Raw genomic sequence first — 25,701 nt, 5'->3', positions numbered from 1 at the left:
ACTCGATTCATTGGTCATCCAAATTGCACTGTACACCATGACAAGGACACAAAGAACCATGCCAGCTATCTATCCACATTTCTCGTATCTTGCACAGTTAAGTAGGTAGTGCACTCCTTCAATTTATTGCGAGCACCAAACCTGTGCCAACACAGAAACAGTAAGTCGGGGTGAACATTTTTCATTACCAACATCAAATGACCATCACCTTACATTTACACGAATAACAAGCCTCTCAAAGTGAAACGAAAAGATTCGAGAGCCCGACTGTCACTCGATTCATTGGTCACCCAAATTGCACTGTACACCATGACAAGGACACAAAGAAGCATGCCAGCTATCCACATTTCTCGTATCGTATCGTACAGACTTGTTATTTTTCACACATATTCCTTCCTCAAGAAACACTCCGCTAACAGTTCTTGATTGTCATGAAGGAAGCTTGGTGGACGGAGAAATAGATGGATATATGCTCGACTTGCTGCACCGGTGACCGGTTCTCAAAGACGAGGTCTGCACAAGTATTTTGCGAGGTTGTCACAGCTGTGGGAGCCGTTACGAGCGAGAGGAACGGGATGTTCTCCCGCATAAGCAGTAAGAAATTCCCGCTTGTCTCTATATCTACATTAAAGTCCCCACCCACACTGCCACCCAATGAAACTGAAATGTGGGCTTCAAAGGAATTAAATTTTGGGGGGGAGGACGGGCACAATCTCCTTGCAATGTTTATTATTTCTTTGAAGACAATACAGTCTAGCCCGTTTATAACGAAGCCGCTTATAGCGAAACAGCGGTTATAACGAAGGGATTTCAGTTTCCCATTCCCATTTTTGCATTTTCAATACATTTTGGGTCCGGTTTTAACGAAGTAAATAAGAGCGCGTCAGCGGATATAACGAAGACATTTAATACCAACCGAAAAATAATCTGCCAATCAACACATTTTTGCATCCTTGAGGCGATTTTTTCCGCGAAAATAAGAGCAAAATTCGGCTGACGGCGTCCTTTCGTGGTGTCGTCTGCTCTCCTGCGGAGTGAAAGGTTGCTTCACTGCATCGCATGGCACGCCGGTCTTCTTTCTTCGCAAGCGGAGCCTGGAGGGATGTGAAGCACCTGACCATCGCCCATTGCTTCGAGAAAGCCGGCTTCTCCAAAAGCAGCAGCGCGGAGGCGGCGCCTGCTGGGGACGAAGCTACCGCAATTGACGTCGCTGCAACCGCTGATGCTGCCGCCGCGACAGCCTGCTTGGAGCAGCTTTGGGATTCCGCTAGCGACTTGAACCTTGTACCTGCAGGTCTAAGCCACATGGACTTCGTTTTTGCCGACAAAGACCTTGTTGCCACCGAGGACTTGACGACTGAAGAAGTTGCCGGGAGTGTCATGGAAGAGACCTTGGCGGAGAGCGCCTCCGACAGCGAATGCGACGATGCTAGTTGTGCCCCTAAGCCGGTCACCTCCGCAGTGGCCATCGCAGCTGTTGACACGCTACGGATGTACCTCGGGAGTCCGGAGCTCGACCAGATCTTTGGTTCTCAGTTGGATGGTATGGAAGCCGCAATCCTGAAGTCCGCACTCGCGAAACGTGTTCAGGGGACGCTGGACGACTTCTTTCAGCGGCAATCAATCGGTATGCCGATGTTTGCATTTTTTTTTTCGTAGTCCGCATATTACGAAATAGCGGATATAGCGAAGTGATTTCCGATTCCCGTTGACTTCGTTATAACCGGGCTAGACTGTATAAATATTCTCACTATCCGAGGAGTAACAACGCTCTGTCCTTGCTTCAGGACCATTGCAGCTGTGATTACTGTCCGGGGAACGAAGGCAGAGGACTCGAAGAAGCAGCAGCACTGCCTCTCTCCAAAGGTTGCTTCCCTCATCACATCACTGCAAGTCTTTGACTTTCAACTGTTCTGAAATTTGACTTATCACAGCGTACACATAAAATATCGATTTGAAAAGTTTCAAACAGCTTGTGGCATGCCTTATGTCCTGTTGCTTGTATCTCACTGCTACACGCCGTACTAGTGTCAGGCAAGACGCAATTTGCTTAAGATGCCTTATTTATGTGTATACTTGATGTTACACTTTAGTGGCTGGTTGTATGAATTGTAGCGCTACACTCTATATTGTGTGTTACTATTTTAATTTCAAAGTTATTGTAGTCTCCAGATAAGACATACTAACTAGAGTGAAAAAATGTTTTGCAGTTACACTGTGATAAGGCAAACAGCCCATAGAATGCCTGTCTTGTTGCTTGCATCTTGCTTAATGCACATTAGTCATGAGCAAAGCATATTTTTCTAATACTCTTTTTGCGTATGCTTGCCATTAGTTTAGTGACTGGTTGTGTTCATTGTTGAGTGTTACTTTGTGTCATATTAATTCCGTTGTATTACTATTTTTGAGAGAATCATGCTATTCTGTATCACAGAATGGCACAGGTTTCGTTTCTACTATACTTGCCATTACTGCATATTTTTCATGCTTTTAATGTATGCCTGTAGTGCAGGCAGGGCAATTTAATTTTCTTTTTTTCTTCGGCCACCCACCTACCGTTTACCTTAAGTGATGCTGAAAGACATTACTGTATAGTAAAATACCAGCCATGATGGCATTAGCACTGCATATTTTCCAATATTCTTGAATACTAACTTGCCACTGCTTGTTATTGTTTAAAAGTGAAATATTTTATTCTCTTGAAATGTGGCAGCAGTTCTAATGTTCTGTATCTGCTTTTATGTCAGTCCTTAAAAGATGATGTGAAAGAAATAGTGTGTGAAAATGACAGAATATGGAGTTTCTCAGAAAATTTCTGAGTCACGAAAAAAAAGCTGTTAAATGACAGAAAATATGTTAAGAGAAAATGGATCATCACAGAATTTTCCCGTTAGCAGCAAACCGAAAAACGTAAACACAGAAAGTTTGTCATCTTGACAGACATTTTCTGTTAGTTGCAAACAGAAAACCCGGTGAAATAACAGAAAAAGTAAAAACAGAAAACATACGATAACAGAAAATTTTAGTCACCTTAAAGGGTCCCCGCGATGATTTCCTCAGTACCAGTTCATATCATTAAATAGATTCGCCATGCTTTCCAGAGACCAGAGCAAAAAGAATTATTGAAATCGGAGCACGCAAACGAAAGTTATTCAACTCTGAAAATTCAAAATGAAAAGCTCAGGCGAAAACGCATTTCACTCGCCCATTTCACTCACCCAGTACCGAGATGGGCGCTACCAATCAGAACCGCGCCTAGCGCACACGCAGCGGAAGCATGCATGCAGTTGTTGATTTGTCGGGGCCTGGCCTTGCTCAGCGACGCCTTCTGCCTTGCCCTCGCGCCGGACTCTCCTGCCCTGTGCCCAGCCACGACCCCGACCCGCTTCTTCTCCCCTATTCTATTAATCCCCTTCCCAGCAAAGCCCGGTTGCGGTGACCCCCACGTGGAGGCAATTACCAGGCTGAGCTTTCCCCCATTTCACCCCCCTTCCCCCAGCGCACTACCGCGGCAATAATCACTATTATTTATTGTCGGGGCTGTCGAAAGCCGCACATTTTGACGGCGTCTTCCCCCCGTGTACGCAGGGCAGGGGTGACTAATGACAAAGGAGGCTCCCCGAAGTTTCTTTTTTAGTCGGACTGAAAGGCTGTCGGCAGTAGCCCCCCTCCTCCCCAAACACGACTACCGTCTCCTGTCTGGCCTTTCTCTTCACAATTTTGGGCAAGGTGTGTCGACTGGCTTTTTTTTTCGCTGCCGTCTTGGTATGGTCACGGCCGGTCTCGACGAGCGCGCTTTCTGGTTCGAGCCAACGTTTTTTGAACAGCGCTGGCCGCCACGAAGGTTTGAAGCGGAATGGAAAGTGTCGCCCCTAGCTGTATTCTTGTTAGTTTTCGTTCGCTTTCCCTGCTTCTTTCCAGTTTTTGTGGCATGCGAAAAGCTTTCAGTACTCAGAGACATAATATTTTGGATCCATTTCGCAAGTATAAAAGAACAATATGCAAACTGGACGCCCAACCAATGAAAAAGGCAGCGCCCTATCTGGATGCCACATCATTTCCGCTGCCGCAAATGGCCGCCGCGTTGCGACACCATCGGCTCGAAACAAGCATTTCTGGTGGAGATTAAAATATCAAATATTATCATTTCGGCGATCTCATTGCGCGTTCAAGACTTACAATGTCCCTTACTCTGCATACAAAGAATAAAAACCCCATGCTTTATCTACGTCGCAGGGCACCTTTAAGGAATACTGAAGCAAAATCTTAAAATTGAACCAAAAACACTGAAAATAAGATTCTCAGAATGTGATTACACCAAAATCTAGTCGTCACTGCGCATATTTTTCAGTGGATGGTTTTAATTTCGATGTTTCATGAGCACGCGCGCCAAGCCCTCACGGCCGGTGCAAGGTGAAGAGCATGACGTCATGGCACCCTCCCGCGGCGACAGATCTGGCGGCGCCCTTCGATGCATGAAGCCTCGCTTTGGACTGGTTTCGTCGTCATTACTGCCTTCTTCAGCGCGCCATAAATGGGCCACCGGTCTTTCGCTTCGCCTCCTGTCGCCCATAAGAAAACGTACGAGTAATAAATTTGCTTTATTTTTTTTTTATTTACAGTGACGACTCTGCCCCCTTTAGGCTAAGAGGGGCTTCAGTTTGTTGAGAACAATGATTCCCCTCTTAACCACCAGATGGCACCACTAATCTGAACATCGTCAGGCTTCTGTTTTAAAAGTGAGAATGTTAGAAATGGCGTAAGGTCCGGAAAAAAAAGCTGCATTTAGCGGACGTAAGCGTGCATACGGTTATGGTATGTAGACAGCATCGATTAACATCTTGACATATCTGTGTACGCCATGAGCAGACGACAGACAGACGACGAGCAGACAACGCGGTGGCAATCGTGCATTCTGCGAGAACGGTGGGCGCGAGCGGATGTAATGACGTCTAGTCGCAGCTTCCATAGGCGGCCGCCAGGTGCAACGATACGGCAATAAATCGCGAAAAAAAAAGTGTTATCCGCCTTTTTCACTAAAATGCTTGTCACATTTATCAATTTTACAGTCAAGCTCTTGTTTACATGTAAAAGAGCAGCTCCAAAAATTTGGTTTGTATCCCTTTAACAGAAATTCTTTGTTAGTCGAAAACAGAAAAGATTTGCAAAATGACAGAAAAAGTAAAACACCAAGAACTCAGTACAACAAAAAATTTCTGGCTGGCCAGCTGCCAGAAAATTTTTTTTTTCAATAAATATTTTTTTACAGTGTATGCAGTACATGCCTGCTGTGACCCAAAAAGGCTGTTGTGGTGAGGTCATCATGGTGAGCTCAGTGCAGCATAACTGTGCCCCCAGCTTATACCTGTGCAACACAAGCTCCTCTCAGCGAGTGAACCTGCCGTCTGACCTACACAGGAGTACATGCTCAAGGAAAGGCACTTATGTGGATAACATCAAACACGTGGCTAGCCATGTGCTTCACGTGACAAAGTAGGGCTGTAATGAAAATCCACCAAAAAAAGCTCGATAGCAGTGGCAGCACTAAGAACAAGAGTGGCACCTACGCTAAACAATGAATGGGCTATCAAACAGATGTCATGATTTTCCTATTTACCGTATGTTCCGGTGTACAACACGCACCCTTGTATAAGACGCACCTGCCATATATGCAGGCTGTCATTGAAAAAGTTGGTATATAAGACGCACCCAAATTTACCCAGTTAGGCTAGTGACGCTTAATTAAACATGCTTGTGTAACCACCGTGCATCGTACTTGTGAGAAGCTCTTAAGCAACGCTAAGTGATCGAAAAAGGCAACACTCATGCCATACCCACCCACGTTTTAGCAAAAAAGAAAAAAAACAAATATCCGTAACAACTTTTTATTTTAACTTAAAACCTTCGAAGTCATCACCTTCGGATGCGCTATCAAAAAGTTCGCTCATTACCGGAGGCAACGCGGCTGAAACATTCTCTTCGCTGCAAAGGGTGACTAAAAAAAAACGTCGGCTTGTCTTGGCTTGCCTTGACAATGCCGAGAAGTGTGATTGTCGCCATCTTTTCGCATTTCACATTACTTTCGCTTGGGGCCTCCTAAACTGCCGCATGTGTATGATCCCGGAAGTCGTTATCCCCGCCGTTTCATAATAAAGTTCACCTAGAAAAGATGCGCACGGCAGTCCCCATATTGAAGTATTAATCGTGTTAAAACCGCGTTATTGGTAGCGATACTTTTTTTGGTGAAAAAGCTTGAACATGAACCCGAGTGATTTCCGAACTCGCAAAAAAAGAGAAAAATTCGCATATAAGACGGGACGCACCAGCAAGATTTTTGAAAAAAAGGCCGCGTCTTATACACTGGAAGATACGGTAGAGCCATTTAAAATGATGAATGCATTGTATCATGCTAGCATAAAGACAGCAAAACAAAGATAAATCTGTCAAGAACAGCACTGAATTCAGCAGAGCGCCTACCACTGGTAGGCCATGATTTATATGGTATGTGTTCTGTCATTTGCGTTTTCCATTTCCGGCACGTTGTTCCAAGCAACAATGACGGTTCCGGTCCGACAACCTGAACCAGAAGTTGCCGCCACACCTGCTGGTGTTCAACATGGATCCCATTTCAACATTGACACCTTGCCGGGAGCTTCTGGGCCATGCAGTGCTTTCTATGAAAAATATGTCACACTTTCTGATAGTGCAGTGGCTGCACTTGAGGCAGCTACAAGGGATCAGAACAACCACCTGTGGCATATTTCAAGACGGCTGCACATTACTGCATCAAACAAAAAGAATCCCAAAGCGTGAAGGAACACCAAGTATAAAAGTACTGCCGGCACTCACATCACCGAAGTTTCACGGTAATGCTGCTATACAACATGGACTGCAGCATGAAAAAGTGGCCCGTTGCCAGTTCGCTGCAGACTACAATGCATCTTTCAATTCATGGGATACATTTCGAAAAGCAAGCCTTGGTTGTCTGCCACACCACATGGTGTTATTGACACACACCATACAATTTTGGAAATCAAATACCCATTCTTAGAAGACTGTACACAGTTAATCCGCAGTGGAAAGTATGATCTTAAAAAAAACGGTGACTATGTTCTTTGTGAAAAAGAACCTAACGGTTACTATGCATAGACAGAGTTCACTATGCTTTGTGCTGAAAAGAGCCTTTGCTTCTTTTGTGTATGGTCTTTAAAATTTGCTGTGCTTGTGAAGGCTCCTTTCAGTGAAGCTTATATCAAAAAGTGATGCAAAGACTTGAGATGTTTTATTTTTCATGCATGCTGCCACAGCTTGAAGAACTGAACAGGAAAGGGAAACGATCTATCGCTCTACAGTCAGCTAACAGAAAAGTGAATTTCACTGCTAAATTTCTTTCCACATTCAAAAGGTTTGCCCTGCTAAGTTATTTAATAGAACGTATTGCAGTCTATGCTTCATGACCTAAAAAGACAGAGTGCAATGCTCAGCTGAAAAGTAACGTGAAGAAAGCTTCAGTTCACAGTGCAGGAAAGGAGCAACAGTTCAAATAACTTATGTAGACAGGCATTGGAAGTAGTAAAGCAATATGACCACCTGGGCCAAGTAGTGACCGTTGACCCAGGTCATGAGGAAGAGCTTGCTCGAATAAGAAATTCTTCTCATTTGATTGATTGAGGCCACTGAACCTTGGATGGGTGCCATTCCCCCGTTTCTGCCCCTAAAGAACAACTAGTGACTATTGTCTGCACTTCTGCCCTCTTCAGAATGCCCTAAAGAACTGTCCCTGTCTGATGTTCATGACCTGCCAGAGAAGGACCTCGAGTTGGTTTTTAATGTTGTTGCCTGCAGCAAGTGCACCTGCACTTTCAGAGTGGGTCTTGGAAAGAACCTTGGCAAAACGGGCACACTTCTGTGCAAAATGCTGAAAGCCAATCGGTCTATTAAATGCTTGGAGATAATTACTGAAGATGACAAAAAGATTTAGTCCACAATGTCTTGCACACTCTTGCAGATAACAAGAGCATATTAGAGCTGATAATTTTCATCCACAGCATCGCAGAGTTCGCAACTGCATTAGATCTCTCCTACATTCTGGCTCAGAACAGGACCGCCACTATAACTACAAGGGCTGGTAAGTACCAAAACCGTCAAATAGATCTTTATTCATAACTTGAGATAAAATTTTTTTTTTCATAATCCAAATAGCAATTGGAGGCATACTGTTATCCTGCTAGCCCTTGTGGACTGCATGTACACCTTCAGGTACATAAGGGTTGGATACCCGGGACGATGTCACGATTCCCATGTCTATTAAGAGTCAGCCTTGGCCAAGGGTGTTTCCAGTTCCATGTTTGCAGCATCTACAGCTGTTATTAGTGGCACTGCAGTACCTCCTTTGATACTTTATGATAAGACTTTTGCACTTACATCTAACCTCATAAAGCCTTCTCCCAGCTCAAGCACCACACAGGACCAGAAGAATTTTAACTACCATCTTTCGAAACCCTGATGAATCGTTGAAAATGCTTTTGGGAGACTTAAGGCTCGGTTCCACTTTGTAATGAAAAGAATGGGGAGCGATATATCAAAAATGTACTGACTGCAATATGTGCATGCTGTGTACTCCACATTTGTGAGCCCTTCTGGAACTCCGTTTCACAGCAGTGGTTGCTTGAAATAGACATATGAGAGTATTTATCAGCAGCCAACACATTCTACACATGTCCAGATTGGGACTGGAAATGAAATTCGAGAAGCACGTGTACAGTTCTGCAAACAACTGGGACGCAGCTAGACACAGCACAAGAATGTTGCACAGGCAGCAGAATGCTTTTTCAAGAACTATTTATTGAAAAATTGCCCCGTAAGATCAAGAAGCTTTTCCTGGCGCTCCTGGAAAACAGCTTCTTTACTGACAGCCTCCACATTCTTCCTCAGTAGACACTGCTCCTCAAGAACTGCTTTCTGGAATATCTGATCAGCAGACATCTTTTTTGGGGGCCGACAGCGCACCGGAATGACCGACAGCGCAACGGAACGGCCATGAAGAGGGAGGTATTAGCAACTTCTGGCGTAAAGAACTGCAACAGTATTGTTTAACAAGCTTCATTCAACCTGGGGACAGTCAAACTTGTATTGGAAACGGACGATTGATTTACTGGTTCTTTCTTCTCTCTCTAGAGTAAAGAAGCTCGCGAGCAGAAGAAAGGATCAGGAGCCAAGACTTGGCCATTTTACATCGAGCTGCAGCGTTTCCTTGGCAGCCTGCCTGTAAATGACAGGTTTCTGGTGCAGGAAAGTTTCTGCATTCCGCCGACGGAAAGAGTTGAAGAGGCGAGGCAACTTGTGACCTCGATGGGTGAAGCAATATACTTTTTCATCGACTGCACGTACCCTTCAATAACGATGTTGTAAATTTCAAAAGCAGTGTGGTTTTTCAAACATGATTGATGAACTAAACTGCACTACCTTAATAGTGTGAGATACAACAGGTTTCACTCTCATGAGAGACCAGATGAATACGTACATTTACAGTGCCTTCAAAGCAGTGTTGCTTCTACTTCAGATATGATAAGAGCAAAATCTAGACTAGAACCTGTAGCCTTGCCGCCTCAAGCCTGTCTGCCTGCAGTCTTTACATTGTCAGGCTTGCCACCTTCAGACTTGCCACCTCGAGACATCCAAACAGCTGAGATAACAGACACATATTGTTCAAGGGCTTGTGGAAGCCTACAATGACTGCTTTCCAATAACAGACAAGTGCGTTCAAGTGGTGGTGAAGCCATCAACAGCGTGCCAAGGTTCACAGACTGTATGGAGTAAAAGTATGATGTCGAAGTCACTGCAAACAAGAACTCAGACGACTTTTGTCGATATGTTCGTTTCGTTTGAAGGCAAATTTTTTATACCTTCCCCCCACTGCTCTCTATCGATTTCTTGCAGTAAACTAGATGCACCTAGGGGTGCAGTGTGATTGCATAACAACCTAGATTTGTTCATAATACCCACTAATATGGTATATCTCACAGATTAATCATAAATGAAGCATAATAAGCTGTGGGTGCTATGCAGCTCATCCGTGACGAACCAAGTTAATCAGGTTGGAAAATTGCCATGAAAGTACAGACCATAAGAATATACGCGTTTCAGGTATCCAGGTTGGTGGCAGCAATGCTGCTATGCAAGTCGAGATGGCTACAGAGGAATGTGCGGACAGTAGTGATGACAGCTGCAGCGAGCTGGCTGTTGACTGAGTTCAGGTATGTGTGCAATATGTTACTGCTAACCTTACTGCTAATCTGGTACTGTGCTTGCAGCACCCCATATGAACATTTGCTATATCTTGTAGCTCTGCAAGAGAAATTTAAGAGTGAGCTAGTACTGTGCTTTGTGTTTATGTTCTGCTATTCACCAGAAAATTCGTTCTCAGCCATGACAAGCCAACTAGGACTTTAAAGGAGCTCACTCAACCTGCAGAAGAGAGTGTTTTCAGTGGAGGTGAAGCGGCTGAAACTGCTTTTCCAAACCTGCTTCACCCGCCTGCCACCATGCACTTTCAAAATGAAGTGTAAAGGAAAGTTGGTTGAAGCTTGCGCAGAATGGCTAGCAGGCCACATCAACTGCTGAGAAAACCAAGACGGTACCCGGCAGCAGCCTGTACTGAATGTCTAGCTGTCAGCAGCCATCCCACAGCTACGTTAAGAATACTGGCCTCAGTTGGCATCCAGACAGTGAAGCAGAGAACATTCTTCAAAACCCAGCATGATTAGCTCTGGCCTGCCAATAATGCCGTTAAGTTATTTCATTCAGGCATTCACTGCAGATGATTAGTGCTGTGCAAAATTTCTCACAGGTTTGGAAAAAAGAACAGGAGCGGGTGCATAATACCTAGGCACCTAACAGTGCATAATACATAAGCACTTGTAAATAAAGCACAGTCTGAAGTTTGAGCAATGCAGGAGGATAACATATGAAGAAATGCGACAGTTTTAGTGCTGTGCGTCAACATGGATGGTACCGACAAATGAGACTCACTTGTCATTGGAAAGAGTATGAGGTCGCGATGTTTTAAAGGCACAAAAAAGCTTCTTGTCAAGTACATTGCCACCTCAAGATCTTGAATGCCGCGTGCCATTTTCGCTACATGGCTCAAAAAGTTTCATAGTGACATGTGTCGTCAGAAAAAGAAAGCCTGCCTGTTACTAGACAACTGCACGGCCCACTACGTGGCAGAGGTCGAGCTGACCAGTGTGGCACTTCGCTACTTCCCGACAAACGCAATGTCCGTGGTTAAGCCCTTGGATCAAGGAATAATTAATAGCGATACGTGCACATACAACTGTCCAGTCGTTGACAGTTCTTCTGAACCTGGAACTGAAGCGCGAAATGAAGAGAGATGTTTTTATGGCGGCTGAGACGGTGGCGGTGGCTTGGAGAGCAATAAGGCAGTCGATAACTGTCAACTGCTTCAGGACTGCCGGTTTTGATGCACTAGGCCCTGAAACTGCCGAAGCTGGTGTGGACTGCATGAGCACCGTGCACCAGCACGAAGATGCCAGGGAACACCTTCGCTCAGTGGATGAAGTGCCCATAGTTAATGCCGATGCAGTTGCAGTCACAACGGAAGTTTTGACTCATGCCTATATATTGCGGCTTGTAGGAAGCGTGGAGGGAGTGGCAGCCGAAGACACTGACAACGACCCTGAAGATGGCGAAGCTCCCGTGCTGACACCAGGTCAGGTGATGGATGCTCTAGATCTGCTGCGTGCCACCGCGGTGGCTCAGTGGCTATGGTGCTCGGCTGCTGGCCCAAAAGACGCAGGTTCGATCCCGGCCGTGACGGCTAGAATTTCTTTGGAGGAGAAATTCTAGAGGCCCGGGTACTGTACGATGTCGGTGCACGTTAAAGAACCCCAGGTGGTCGAAATTTCCGGAGCCCTTCACTACGGCGTCTCTCATAGCCTGAGTCGCTTTGGGACGTTAAACCCCACAAAACCATAACCAACCAGATCTGTTGCGGTATTTTGCCGGAACACACCAGGGAATGGAAGGTATGTTGGACGCACTTCAGACCTACGAGAAATCAGTGCGGTAGGTGCTAACAAAGTGTACGCTTTTAAATTTTTCTAGAATTTTTTAATTTTTAATAAATTTGTAGTCCCCTCAGGCCTTTCTTTTTCAGAAACAATTTTTGTTGTTTCTTTGCATACATGCTAGCGGCGCCGGTCGTTTCGACGGGCCGCAATTTCATTTTGGGAATACTGACGCTTCGCGAATATGATGCCGCCACACCATATAATCGAATATATCGAATTATGTGACCGAGAAGTGCCTCATTCAATTTAACGAAGTTTAAATAAAGTTTTAACTGTATAAAAAGAAATGTTTGTTTGTTCCGTGTCACGGCCTCTGGATGGAAACGAGTGTGCTTCCACTAAGCAACTGTGCCTGCGGTTCTAACCACTTATCCAAAAGCCTTCACTGTCAGCAGCCAAGCGCCATAACCACTGAGCCACCGCGGCGGGAAAGATAAATTTGTCAAGAATAGCAGTGAATTCAGCAGAACACACTGGTGAGGTGGTGCAAGCCATGGAAGAACTTTGGCCTACCACTGTAGGCCACGATTTATATGGTATGTGTTCTGTCACTTGTGTTTTCCATTTCAGGTACGTTGTTCCAAGCAACAATGACGGTTCCGGTCCGACAACCTGAACCAGAAGTTGCCGCCACACCTGCTGCTGTTCAACATGGATCCCATTTCAACATTGACACCTTGCCGGGAGCTTCTGGGCCATGCAGTGCTTTCTATGAAAAATGTGTCACACTTTCTGATAGTGCAGTGGCTGCACTTGAGGCAGCTACAAGGGATCAGAACAACCACCTGTGGCATATTTCAAGACGGCTGCACATTATTGCATCAAACAAAAAGAATCCCAAAGCGTGAAGGAACACCAAGTATAAAAGTACTGCCGGCACTCACATCACCGAAGTTTCACGGTAATGGTGCTATACAGCATGGACTGCAGCATGAAAAAGTGGCCCGTCGCCAGTTCGCTGCAGACTACAATGTAGCTGTTTCAATTCATGGGATACATTTTGAAAAGCAAGCCTTGGTTGTCTGCCACACCACATGGTGTTATTGACACACACCATACAATTTTGGAAATCAAATACCCGTTCTTAGAAGACTGTACACAGTTAATCCGCAGTGGAAAGTATGATCTTAAAAAAAACGGTGACTATATTCTTTGTGAAAATGGACCTAACGATTACTATGCATAGACACAGTTCACTATGCTTTGTGCTGAAAAGATCCTTTGCTTCTTTTGTGTATGGTCTTTAAAATTTGCTGTGCTTGTGAAGGCTCCTTTCAGTGAAGCTTATATCAAAAAGTGATGCAAAGACTTGAGATGTTTTATTTTTCATGCATGCTGCCACAGCTTGAAGAACTGAACAGGAAAGGGAAACGATCTATCGCTCTACAGTCAGCTAACAGAAAAGTGAATTTCACTGCTAAATTTCTTTCCACATTCAAAAGGTTTGCCCTGCTAAGTTATTTAATAGAACGTATAGCAGTCTATGCTTCATGACCTAAAAAGACAGAGTGCAATGCTCAGCTGAAAAGTAACGTGAAGAAAGCTTCAGTTCACAGTGCAGGAAAGGAGCAACAGTTCAAATAACTTATGTAGACAGGCATTGGAAGTAGTAAAGCAATATGACCACCTGGGCCAAGTAGTGACCGTTGACCCAGGTCATGAGGAAGAGCTTGCTCGAATAAGAAATTCTTCTCATTTGATTGATTGAGGCCACTGAACCTTGGATGGGTGCCATTCCCCCGTTTCTGCCCCTAAAGAACACACTAGTGACTATTGTCTGCACTTCTGCCCTCTTCAGAATGCCCTAAAGAACTGTCCCTGTCTGATGTTCATGACCTGCCAGAGAAGGACCTCGAGTTGGTTTTTAATGTTGTTGCCTGCAGCAAGTGCACCTGCACTTTCAGAGTGGGTCTTGGAAAGAACCTTGGCAAAACGGGCACACTTCTGTGCAAAATGCTGAAAGCCAATCGGTCTATTAAATGCTTGGAGATAATTACTGAAGATGACAAAAAGATTTAGTCCACAATGTCTTGCACACTCTTGCAGATAACAAGAGCATATTAGAGCTGATAATTTTCATCCACAGCATCGCAGAGTTCGCAACTGCATTAGAACTCTCCTACATTCTGGCTCAGAACAAGACCGCCGCTATAACTACAAGGGCTGGTAAGTACCAAAACCGTCAAATAGATCTTTATTCATAACTTGAGATAAAAATGTTTTTTTTCATAATCCAAATAGCATTTCGAGGCATAGTGTCATCCTGCTAGCCCTTGTGGACTGCAAGTACACCTTCAGGTATATCAGGGTTGGATCCCCTGGATGATGTCACAATTTCCATGTCTATTAAGAGTCAGCCTTGGCCAAGGGTGTTTCCAGTTCCATGTTTGCAGCATCTACAGCTGTTATTAGTGGCATTGCAGTACCTCCTTTGATAGTTTATGATAAGACTTTTGCACTTACATCTAACCTCATAACGCCTTCTCCCAGCTCAAGCACCACACCGGACCAGAAGAATTTTAGCTACCATCTTTCGAAATCCTGATGAATTGTTCAAAATGCTTTTGGCAGACTTAAGGCTCAGTTCCACTTTGTAATGAAAAGAATGGAGAGCGACATCAAAAATGTACTGCCTTCAATATGTGCATGCTGTATACTTCACAACATTTGTGAGCACCTCAGGGACTCCGTCTCACAGCAGTGGTTGCTTGAAACAGAGATGTATGAGAGTATTTCTAAGCAGCCGACATATTCCACAGATGTCCAGATTGGGACTGGAATGCTTTTTCAAGAACTATTTATTGAAAAATTGCCTCATAAGATCAAGAAGCTTTTCCTGGGCTTTAAAGTGGCACTCCCGGAAAACAGCTCCTTCTTTTCCGACAGCCTCCACATTCTTCTTCAGTAGACCCGATTTAATTAAATAAATCACAGCTCCTTCAGACTTGCATAAAAAGGAAACACTTGTTCCGTGTCACCGGCCTCTAGATGGAAACGAGGGTGCTTCCACTAAGCGACCTTGCCTGCGGTTCTAACCACTTATCCAAAAGCTACTAACCTCACTGTCAGACACTGATGAAGATCCACTCGCATCCTGTTCTTGTGGAGTCTCTGCACATCCACTGCCATCATGGAATGCAGGTTCACATCCCATTTGCATTGCTGCATAGTAATCGGCAACATCGAAATCTGTTTCATCAGTCCCGTCACTGTTGCTGCTAGCCAGCCCTGCGGGAATTCCTCCTTGAGTGGAGTCTTCTTCCCTTGGCAAGGGGTCATCTTCAGATGACAAGGATGCGTCTGAAGTTCACTGTGACAATACGGGCATATTCTTAACTCGCGTGTCTATGCTCTGTCCTAAATGTTGTCCAAGGACATAGAGAATGAGCTTACAGCCTCTTGGTGGCGAGCGCGGGCGGTAAATGGAGAAGTTGAAAATCTGCAGCCAGGCTCAAGCAGGCTTTAGGTCTTAGCTTTCATGAGTCTGTGTTGCTGCTGAATTTGAAATCAGAGATGCATTCTTTGCGAAGGCAAACACTTTATCTACTACAGTCCAAACCGCCTTCGACAGCAGCACGCAGAAGTACTATAGAGGTACACAGCTGGTAGCCACCATCTAGAAAATAATTATCTAGCAAATCCAGTCGATGTTACTGCTCCGCCTCGTATTCCATGTACAAGTGTTTGTATCTTAGAGATCTGTTTCTTTCTCAAGTGAAAATGTATGAATAAAATGTTATTTTTTTTACGAAATGAAAAAACTTTTGCTGTGTTAAAGTTTGTTACATTATAACTTGTAAAGTGGGAACTGACTGCCGAATCCTGCATGCTGATGCAGTGTAAACAAAAGCTCTGCAGGCCACGTTGTGTTGTCGTGTGGTTCTGGGTCTCGTGGTGGTGGTGAAAACTTATATATGGTAGAACAGAGTGGCCCTGCTACATGGTTGGCGTCCTTGGTTCGGGACACCGCATGACGAGGCCCCGTCTCGTGCCCGCTTCACCAGAGCCCTTTGGAACTCAAGTGAGGAGCAAGTGAGGAGGGCATTCTCCCATGCCTCTCAGGAAGGGGTGGCATTCTCACCCCACATCATGCGGAAGATATCACATATCTCCTCACAGTGCTGGCATCACCCATCCATGTTAGGATCGTAATATTTGATGATTGCAGGACAGAGTAGAGTACCTGTCTGCAGGCGCCTTAAAGTTCGCTCCCCAGTCTTACTCAGCCCCTTTGCAGGAGCCGGGAAAGGCGGTGGTTGTCGCTATAATGTGTTAGGGGGAGCTAGCGTCAGTGACGGGAGCAGTCACATACCAAGTCGACTCCGTGACAGATCACAATAATTGCAATACATCAACTTTTCCCCCTGCAAGCCTGGTATCATCGTCTCCAGGAACCTCAGCAGCACCCATGTACATGATGTTTGTTAAGGTGGGGCCAATTTTTTATCAATTTTCAGTCATTTGAAGCTTTCGCCATGCCACGGAGGTGCTAAGCCTAACGGCACCGGGGCCCACGATGGTGCCAGTCAGGGATCCCTTGGCTCTGGCAACTCCAACTCAAGTCACCGGATACGACCCGCAGACCCTGCGGATCATCAGAATGGACACAACTCAAACCGAGGATACAACTCAAGGCAAGGCACCTCTACCAACGGAGGATGAATACATCCAGGATATTGTCCGCGTCTGGCGCGGAAAGAAGAATGTGGTGGCGGCATCGAGGGACACCAGTGCTGGTGCCGCCCAGCAACAGGTGCTGGCCCGCTCTGCGCATACGCATGGCGGGAGTGCGTTGAACGCAGCCTTGAAGCGCTCCAAGCAACTCCGGTGGTGCGTTGAACGCAGCCTTCAAGCGCTCCAAGCAACTCCGGTGGCGGCCGCAGAACACGCTGCGCATCGAAAGAGACGAGATCATCGTGGTGCTCAAACCACGAAACACGCTCAACCTCAAGGCAACTTTAGGTCCTGGACAAGCAGGCGCTGCAATACGCAGCATCCTCGGGGATGATGCAAAGGCGGGGACTTGCGGTGTGGCCTGTTTGGGACTAAAACGTGATAGTCTGTGCGCTAAAATCCGTCAACGCCGCGGAGAAACGTAGCAAATCTTCGTGGGGAGCTGAGGGCAGCCAAAGAGAGCCTGGCGGCAACAAAGTTCACCGAAGAGGCTCTTCGTGGTGATGACGAAAGTCACCTTCTACACAGGACTGCCATCATTTATGGCACTTTTTTTTTCTTTTATGCTGAAATAGCTGCTGAAACAAAGTTTGAGGAGATGGTAATGTTTCTGATGAGAATAAGGCTTGGAACCCAAATGCAGGATTTAGCATACTGCTTTGGTGTTTCTGAGCCCACTGTATCTAGGGTTTGTAATAAGTGGTCAGACATTTGTTATGGTCATCTTGGGTCATTTGTATGGTGGCCTATGACAGAAGAATAATGGAGACGATGCCAGCTGCCCTTGTCGGAAACTTTGGCTTGAATGTCAGTCATTCTGGACTGCTTCGAGGTATTTATTCACAGGCCCAGCTCACTGATGCCACGTGCAGAAACGTGGTCTCAGTACAAACATCACAATACTGTCAAATTTGTTTGGAACCTCCCTGCAAGGAATGGTTACATATATTTTTCAAGCATTTGGTGGGCATGCCAGTGGCAAGCTGATCACCGAGGACAGTGGTATACTTAATCTGTCAGACAAAGGAGACATCGTTCTAGCAGACAGGGGGTTCCTCATTGCTGAAAGCGTTGGCATGCGCAGTGCAAAGTTAGCAGTTCCTGTATTCACAGAAGGAAACAGGCAGCTTTCTAGTTCTGAGGTTGAACGAACACAAGAAATCGCTAATGTTCGCATTCGTGTTGAGCGCTTATTGGAATGGTGAAGAAAAAATATGCAATATTAAAGGGAAGTAGAAGTTCTAAGAATGCCAGCAATGAATGTGTAACTGACAAGATTGCTAGGGTCTGCTATGCACCAACGAACTTATGTAACTCAGTGGTGCCATTCAACTAATTTTTGTACTGGAATGAATGCAGGCCTGTGTCCCAAAATTGGTAAGGGTTGGCAGCTCTTACTGCTGTGTGGCAGCGATGCTCATGACTGAAGGAAAGGTGGAGCAACTGTTTCAACATGCAGACTTAAAGCATGCCAAGAGCGGAGGGACAAAAGGAGGTGCATAGCTATCATTTTTGTTTGATGCCAGAAGCGACCTGACTAATCTCGATTGATCACTGCCAAGAGGAGCTACACCTACGTTTTTCCAGATTGATGTAGTTGATTTTGACCTGTTGTCTCGAAGTTTCCTTGCTGGCTTTAAATTGAGCGATGCAGCGAGTGGCGAGCAAACGTAGTTCGACTGGCGAGCCAATTTGTTGCTTAAGCCGCTGTGCCGTGCTGTTTAGTTCTTTTGTAGGTGCAAGTCAGCCCAAATAAAGAGCTTCGTTTGCAAGTTTTGTGGCAGTCTTCCTGACCGCTAGACTGCCGTCATTACAACGTGACATCTGGTGGAGGTGCTGGCTAACCTTCCATGTTCTGACACCCCCTGCAAGTTGTGACGCCAGCCCTCCGAGTCATTCACCGGAGGACCTGACTCCAGACCACCGTGCAAACTGACATCTGCTAGGGGACGCACCTGAGTTCGGGACTCTGCCGGAGCCTACCCGGAAGCGAAAGCAAACAGCAACGTCCCCCATGAGCTTGCCCCAGACATCGACTCCAATCATTCTACAGCAGCCCTGGGTGCCACCAACCTTTGACGCTTCGCCTGGCGCCGACCCCAAAGAATGGCTGGAACAGTTCGACCGTGTGGCAATCTTTAACAACTGGGAAATTTAGGTATGTGTTCTTCTCCTTGGAGGGACCAGCAAGAATCTGGTTTGAGAATGAGGAAGCTAGCCTTACGAACTGGGAAATATTCAAGGAGCAGCTTCTGAAAATTTTCACAAACGTCGTGCGAAAGGAGAGAGCCCAGCAGCTGCTACAGTCTCGATGCAACACCCAAGCGAGACCGTTGCAGTGTATACTGAGGAGACAAAGCGTCTCTTCCGGCGTGCCGACGCAAACATGAAGGAAGAAGAAAAAGTAAAGCTGCTAATGCGAGGAGTTAAAGAGCAACTATTTGCTGGCCTCGTCTGCAACCCACCGAAAACCCGCTGCGAAATTCGTAGAAGAGACATCCACCATGGAAAAAACTCTTGATGCCCGAGCCCGCCAGTACGACCGCCAGCAGCCCATTTTCTCAGCAAGCTGCCCGGACCCCGCTAACAATGATAACCTGCAGGAGGTTATACATCAAGTTGTGTGAGAAGAGCTCCGACATTTGCTGCCAACGGGAACGCAGCCACAGCTTACATCGCTCACTGACGTCATCCGGGATGAGGTTCAACAGTCCTTGGGTGTGATGCCGACAACCACGCAGCCTCTGGAGCCCCCAGCCATGGCTTGCGCCGCAACAGTGCGCCGTCCTGCACCTCGACCATGGGACGCAAGCCCCTGTTGCACTCAGCCAGCTACGCTGGACCGCCGCCCTCTCGCCCCAGCCTGCCCATCCTACGAACGTCACACACGGCCGAGGAAATGCGACGAGAGGAGAACTTCCGACCAGCGTCGCTCACCATGCTTCCACTGTGGCGAAGCCAGTCACATCCTCCGGCACTGCCCATACAGAAGAATAGGCATCTGAGGGTTTTCTTACGACACCCCGCGACCCCGATCCGGCCAGCGACCAGCCGAAATCGAAGAGTTTTTGCGTCGGGAAGGATGCTCATCACCGAGCCGCCTATCACGTTCCCCGTCGCCATCGTCACCACGCTTTGTATCTCCTAGCCGAGGCTACGCGTACTGCTGAAAGCTTACATTATGACTCCATGCTTCAGAAGTGCAACGATAGTCCTCAGATAGAAGATAGTCCTCAGCCTGACCATCAACGAGGAAGCCACCCAAAGCATAGAAAGAACCAGGACCCAGGCACTGAGTGCAAAATGGTTTGCATTCAGAACAGGCATTCAAAACTGGGTTGGTCAGGGAGGGCAAATATGTCTCCAATGTCTGCCAGCTCGTTGAGAAAAGCAATCGTGGTACCTTTGTTTAGATACCAGTATTCTTCGGTGAAATTGGTTAGCAGCACCTGGGCTTGGTTGGCCATTTCGGATTTGGGTGACTCCCCTTGCGAAGCCTAGTCCTCGATCCAGGAGTAACTGGGTGTTCTCCTTGACAATGCCATCGGCATTTTCGATGCCTCCAGTACCTATGCAGGCGACGACACTTGATCGGGGCAGCACGCTCAACGCTTCGTCAAGGACGTTTATGGCGACGTGATGAGTCGTGCTCGTCGCAGCAGGTATCGCTTTGTCCGTGGAAAGCGTGATCGACTTAGATCGGAGGCCGATGATTACCCGATGTTCATCTAGGAAGCCCAGTCCCAAAATCAGGTCTTGCGAGCATTGCTGTAGGACCAGGAAGGTTGTAGCATAGGTTCATCCATTTAATGTAACTCTCGCGGTGCAGCATCCTGATGCCGTAATGTTACCACCTGCGGTGCAGATCAGCGGGCCCTCCCAAGTTGTTGTTACTTTCCTGAGTCGGACAACGAGTGGCTCGCTCATGATATAGCAGTAAGCTGCCGTGTCGACCAAGGCAGTAACCGCGTGACCGTCGACAATAACTTCAAGGTCACGTGTTCGGACTTTTTTCAGCCGCTGGTGACATATGAGCTTCCAGAGATTTGTAAGCCTTCAGTTGCTCGCGAGTGACAAAACTCGTCCTCAAAACGAGATATTCATGAATGTCGCACATGTTCATGCGGGGCCGCAGGTCGACGTCCACAGCGCAGTCTCATGCGTCGAGGGAAAAGGCAACCACGCCACAAGCCTTGATTTTTGCGGCCTATTTTTCCTCGTCCGCATCGCAAAAGCTAGCCAAATAGGCTGAACAGTCGCTCGGTCCAGGAAACCTAGCCGCCATCACATCTGTGGCGAGATAACGAATGAGCATGAACAGACATCAGCACACGAACAGACAGCCGACCAATGCGACTGCACCAATGCCGAGAGAACATCAAAATGGCATCGAGTAGGTGGTGACATCGCTCATATATCGCATGCATACCTCCTCTAGTGCAGCTTGTCGTAGCACCGAGGGGTAAATAAGGACAAAATGAACTATTTGCTTGGCCTCTGACCCCCAAGAAGGACCTATGGTGGCATAGATAGAACCTGTACTCTTTGAAGACAGTGAAGCAAACACTGTAATTACCAAATGGGCACACTTTGTAGTCTTCTCAGAAAAGCGGATGGCTGTAGAGAGCATTTACTTTGATCAAGGGAAGTGAGACAGTAGAGAGTTTTAGTATTGCAGGCTTTGCGTAATTGCGTGCATAGCGGAATAGCGGGTCCAGAGTGCGCATGCGCAGAACGCTAACGGGGAAATAGCGTTGGCGTCAAGGGCGTCCGCAGAACTTTTTCCAGGGGGGTGCACCCGGTTTCTGGGGATGGGGGAGGCGGTAGGTTTGTAGTTGTTTTCTACTAGGGCGCAAATAATATCCGTAATTCCAAGGGGGGGCAAGCGCCCCCCCTTGCCCCCCCTTCCGGACGCCCATGGTTGGCGTACGCATGCAATTTTCAGAATTTAGCGTTGCGGCAGTTGCGGCTTTTGCGGCCTTAGCGTGGAAACATGGCGGCGTCCTTTCAAGCGACAGCCACCCGCTTTAGCCGATTCAGCAGCTCTTGCGATTCCGGTCGGCATGTTTACCGGCAACTACTGGTGTTTTTGCTTTTTGCTATGACTTACCTTGCTTCGAAGGTAAAGTTTAAGCTGCAATTCAGCCTAGTTTTTGAGATACGCTCTCGATTCTGGAGCGCGCAAGCCTAATGGAACCTCAAGCTGCACTGCTACCGTCTGCAACGGCCCGAAACGCAGCAGAAACCTAGCAAAAACGTTTGGAACGAGACAAAAATAGATTTGGAGGTTTTTCACGGTGTTTTATGGACTTAAATTATGTAAAAAGAGTTTATATTAAATTTACAAAAGTTTTTTGAACATTAGACGTCATGTGATGGCAAATATTCTTGCTCCAATGGCTTGTAGTTAACATTGCCTTTACTAGGTGGCGCCACTGTTTTACGTTTTTATTTCATTGTATTTCAATTTTGGGGTCATTTTGCAGACGAAAATGAATGATGCACAAATAATTCGTTTAAAGAACTCGGAAATATTATACTTTGGCAACTTAGCGGCAATGTCGACCATTTTAGAAGGACCGTTGGCATCCATGTCAAGCAGATGGCGTTTTCAAAACACTACACTAAAACTGTCAGTGGGGACAAGTTGCTTGCGGTACGCTAACGTAATTTCCCTTATGTCCGCTATCACTCTAACGCTATACTAAAACTCTCTAGTGTTAAGGGACAGTTGGAGGAGTTCTTTTTGAACAGAGCTCTGTCTTACTTTACTGCTTGCAACACTGTTGTGTTATAATTCTGAGAATATGTGTTGTAATGACATTGTATTGATCTCTGGTTCGAACATTTGTCTTTCTTCATGTTTTTATTCAATGTAGTGAACTATATTTATTACAGCTAATGATTTCTGTATATGTGGGTTTTTTTTGTGTTAGACACTGGCTTCCTTTGTACTACTGTCCGTTCATTATTTTTTCTTTTCTATACTATTGTATTTCCTAAATAAATAAAGAAAAAGCAGCTTAGACATGAAGCGGATAATGAAAACCAGGTTTGAGTGTTGTCGACAAACAGGACCTGCCAACAGACTAAAATGTTAAAAGAAGAAGCGAAGAAAAAAACTGTCAGTCTTCCTCGCCGGTGCATGCCTTTCATGCACGCACTTCTGTGTTGGCTTGGTCTGCTTGGTACTTTTTTATAAGCTTAGCGACATGGCTATCTCCTGTGGGATATACAAATATCCTTCATCGCCCCCGCTCAGAGTCACGCGACGAAAGCGCGCGCCGCCGGGCGAGGGGAGAGGGGGGCACCCGGCCACTCTCCTCACTCCCAGCTCGGACGTGACGTCACGCCTACGCTCTGGCGTCTTAGGGACGGGGTGAACGACTCTCCTTCAAGGTGACCGGTTGCCCAAGGGGGAGGCAATGTCGTAGGGGTTTAAGGAGAGTTCGCGCGGGAACGAGTCTCTTCTCGCCGCGGTGTTACTGCCGTTTTGCCTCGCCGATGCCCTTCCTGCCCACGCCTCCCGGATTATCCAACGCCGGTCGACGACGACTTGGTAAGCTGCTGAACCATATATTATCGGATAGAACATTCTTCCGCAACGCACTCCCCGCGGCGCCTGGGCCCACCCCACTGGCCATCGCCGCGCCGCGGCCAGCTGACCCCGCCCGGGCCAGGACCGGCCGTCCCAAGGCCCATGGGCCCCCCACCGGCTCTCTCGCCACTCCGCCGCCGCCTGCCGTCAACCCCACCGACCCATAGCTCGGAGCCCCCGGCCCCGGTGCAGCCACCCAAACAGCGGTCACCGCCCCGGGACGTGGCGACCTGGACGCACCAGGAGGGCCGGGACGCGCCGGTGGGCTATGTATCGTGGCGGCCGTGGAAGCGGCAGGAGCGGGCCAAACGAAACATGCCCCCGGGGAGGCTCTTCAACCTCTTCCGGGGGCGCACCATTGCGGACGCAGACGAGAGAACAGGGGGCGCGGCCCTGCCCCTGCCTCCGGACGCCCAGCTGTGCCCTTGCGGGGCGGTGGTGATCCACCAGGGGACCCACAAGGCCGGGGCCCTGCATTACCGCAGGACACAGGGGGCCCCGGCAGAAGACCAGCGGGCGACGACCGGCCCCAGCGAAGCGGCCTGCCTGATGGTGGAGCGAGCAAGCCAGGACGCCGGGTTCGCGGAGTGGCTCTTGGACATCGCCACCCGCCACGCCAGCGCCACCTCCGCTCCCGGCACAGCCCCACCACCCTTGCCCGTGAGGGCTCCCTCGCCCACGGCCCGGGACAACTCGACTCTGCCCCCGGACCCCGAGTCGGCCCCAGTGCTTGTCGCCCTGGACCGGCCAGCAACTGACGGGGCGGCAGAGGCCGAGTCCGCCGAAGACGGCCTCAATATGGATCTGGACATAAGGTCCACCGAGATTTAATAAAGCGATGTGTGCACCTGCTTCTCTGTTCGGGAGGCTTCTTAAGGAGGGGAGGAAGCATGTAACTTGCAGGCGCGTGGGTCTATTTAAGGTTGGGGGGATGTGGGGACGCCTTCGTCCCCTGCGTTCCCTTTCCCTCAACTCACTAGTTCCCTGTGGTTAGCTTCCCCGCAACGCACTCCCTTTAGTGGGGTTACTTTTAACTAACAGGGGAGGGCGCTCGCGTCGCAGCGACAGCAGCGCCACGGATGGCGCGTTTTGCCGCTCGCGCGCGGGGGAAGGCTCTCTCTCTTCTCCCTGGGACCGGGAAGCGAGCGGACATTTCGCTCGGGGCTTCGCTCTTCGTCGACGGGCGCCTCTTGGTCGGAACTTGCTCCCGCCAAGCCTGTCCCGTCCGGCCTCGAAGTTTTCCCTCTGCCCTACCGTGGGCGAACGTTCGCTCGTAACCGTGCTGGTGAGTCGGACATCCTCGATTCCTCAGTGTATTTTGTTGCTAGCTGGTGTTATTGTTGTTATAGCAATAAATGCCTTGTTTGTGTCAGCCAGTGTGTCGTTCCTTTGTTCCCGTAGAGCAAGGCCCGCCGTGGTCGGCGTGCGCTCGGTAGCGTACGCGACCACGGGGTGGGGTCTGCGTGGCTTTGAACTGCGTCAGCCGCGCTTAAACGGGGAGAACGGATTTATCTCCCCCATTCAAAACCACACAGTCCACAAAGGCAGCTCACGTCGAGTTTAACAACCGGCTCATCTGTGCAGTGCAGAAGCACCCCATCTTGTGAGACAGTTCAAGGTCCAATTACAAAGACCACAAGAAAAAACGGAGGCGTGGGCCAAAGTCGTCAGCGAACTTGGATATGACCTAGGTATGTTTACATTGCTACGAGTGCACATTTCAAAGCACCCTTCCTATGCCATCTGCGCCTGCTTGAAAGCTGGCAAATGGTGTTGCTGGCAGTGGTCAAACAGCTTCAACTGCGCCGCTGAACTCGCAGCATGAACAGCGGTGCCAGTTTCCAGAGCTGCTCGTCACGTATTCCCTCGCCCGAAAGCACATCGTAGTGGCCTTAAGAATTCGTTCATAGTGCAGGGACGAACAGCGAAGTGCCCATTCATGGCAGTGCAAAGATTGCTTGTTAGGACAACAGCTTTCATAGAGATGCAGCTTTTTACATACAAAGGTGACCACGCTGTTATCTAGGGCGCTCTAGGAGCGTCTGCAAGGAAACAAACCGAAATGTCAAAGTAGGTACTAAGTTTCTGACGCCAGGGCGCATAGACATACGAGTGACTGAAATCCGAGCATCGTGGTTCAAAGTGAGCATGCAGCCACGCAAGTATTCCATTTGTGCCACAGCACAGCGGTTGATCGCTCTAGACAGGCTGCTTATTTTTGTAGAGCTGGATTGGCCGCTCGATGTTCAGGGTAGCGTTCACGGAAACGAAGTGGTATAGCTCAGTAGTCGATTAGTAGTAATCAATTGTTTCCTACTCGAAGAACAGCTTGTAACC

At 47.7% G+C, this 25,701-nt stretch overlaps 1 protein-coding gene and 1 long non-coding RNA gene across 3 annotated transcripts in view; one reads left to right on the top strand and one right to left on the bottom strand.

Annotated features, from left to right (window-relative positions):
- LOC149366549 (uncharacterized) overlaps window positions 1-25,701 on the bottom strand; it is an 83,910-nt gene that overhangs the window by 36,125 nt on the left and 22,084 nt on the right. The gene's annotated exons all lie outside the window — the stretch shown is intronic.
- LOC149366551 (uncharacterized) lies at window positions 23,453-24,195 on the top strand. Its single transcript, XM_089550043.1, has one exon. It carries the CDS (start codon window positions 23,467-23,469, stop codon window positions 24,193-24,195), a length of 729 nt encoding a protein of 242 aa, XP_089406169.1. The 5' UTR covers window positions 23,453-23,466.

Source organism: Amblyomma mixtum, chromosome 1 (genome assembly GCF_055824585.1).
Source record: "Amblyomma mixtum isolate Tamu chromosome 1, ASM5582458v1, whole genome shotgun sequence".
Classification (NCBI taxonomy): Eukaryota; Metazoa; Arthropoda; class Arachnida; order Ixodida; family Ixodidae; genus Amblyomma; species Amblyomma mixtum.
Note: the sequence above shows the minus strand (reverse complement) of the source record. Positions and strands in the feature narration are given on the sequence as shown.

Bases quoted from the DNA above. Each gene is read 5' to 3' on its own strand.
- LOC149366551 (XM_089550043.1), top strand. From the start codon at position 23,467: ATGGGCCCCCCACCGGCTCTCTCGCCACTCCGCCGCCGCCTGCCGTCA.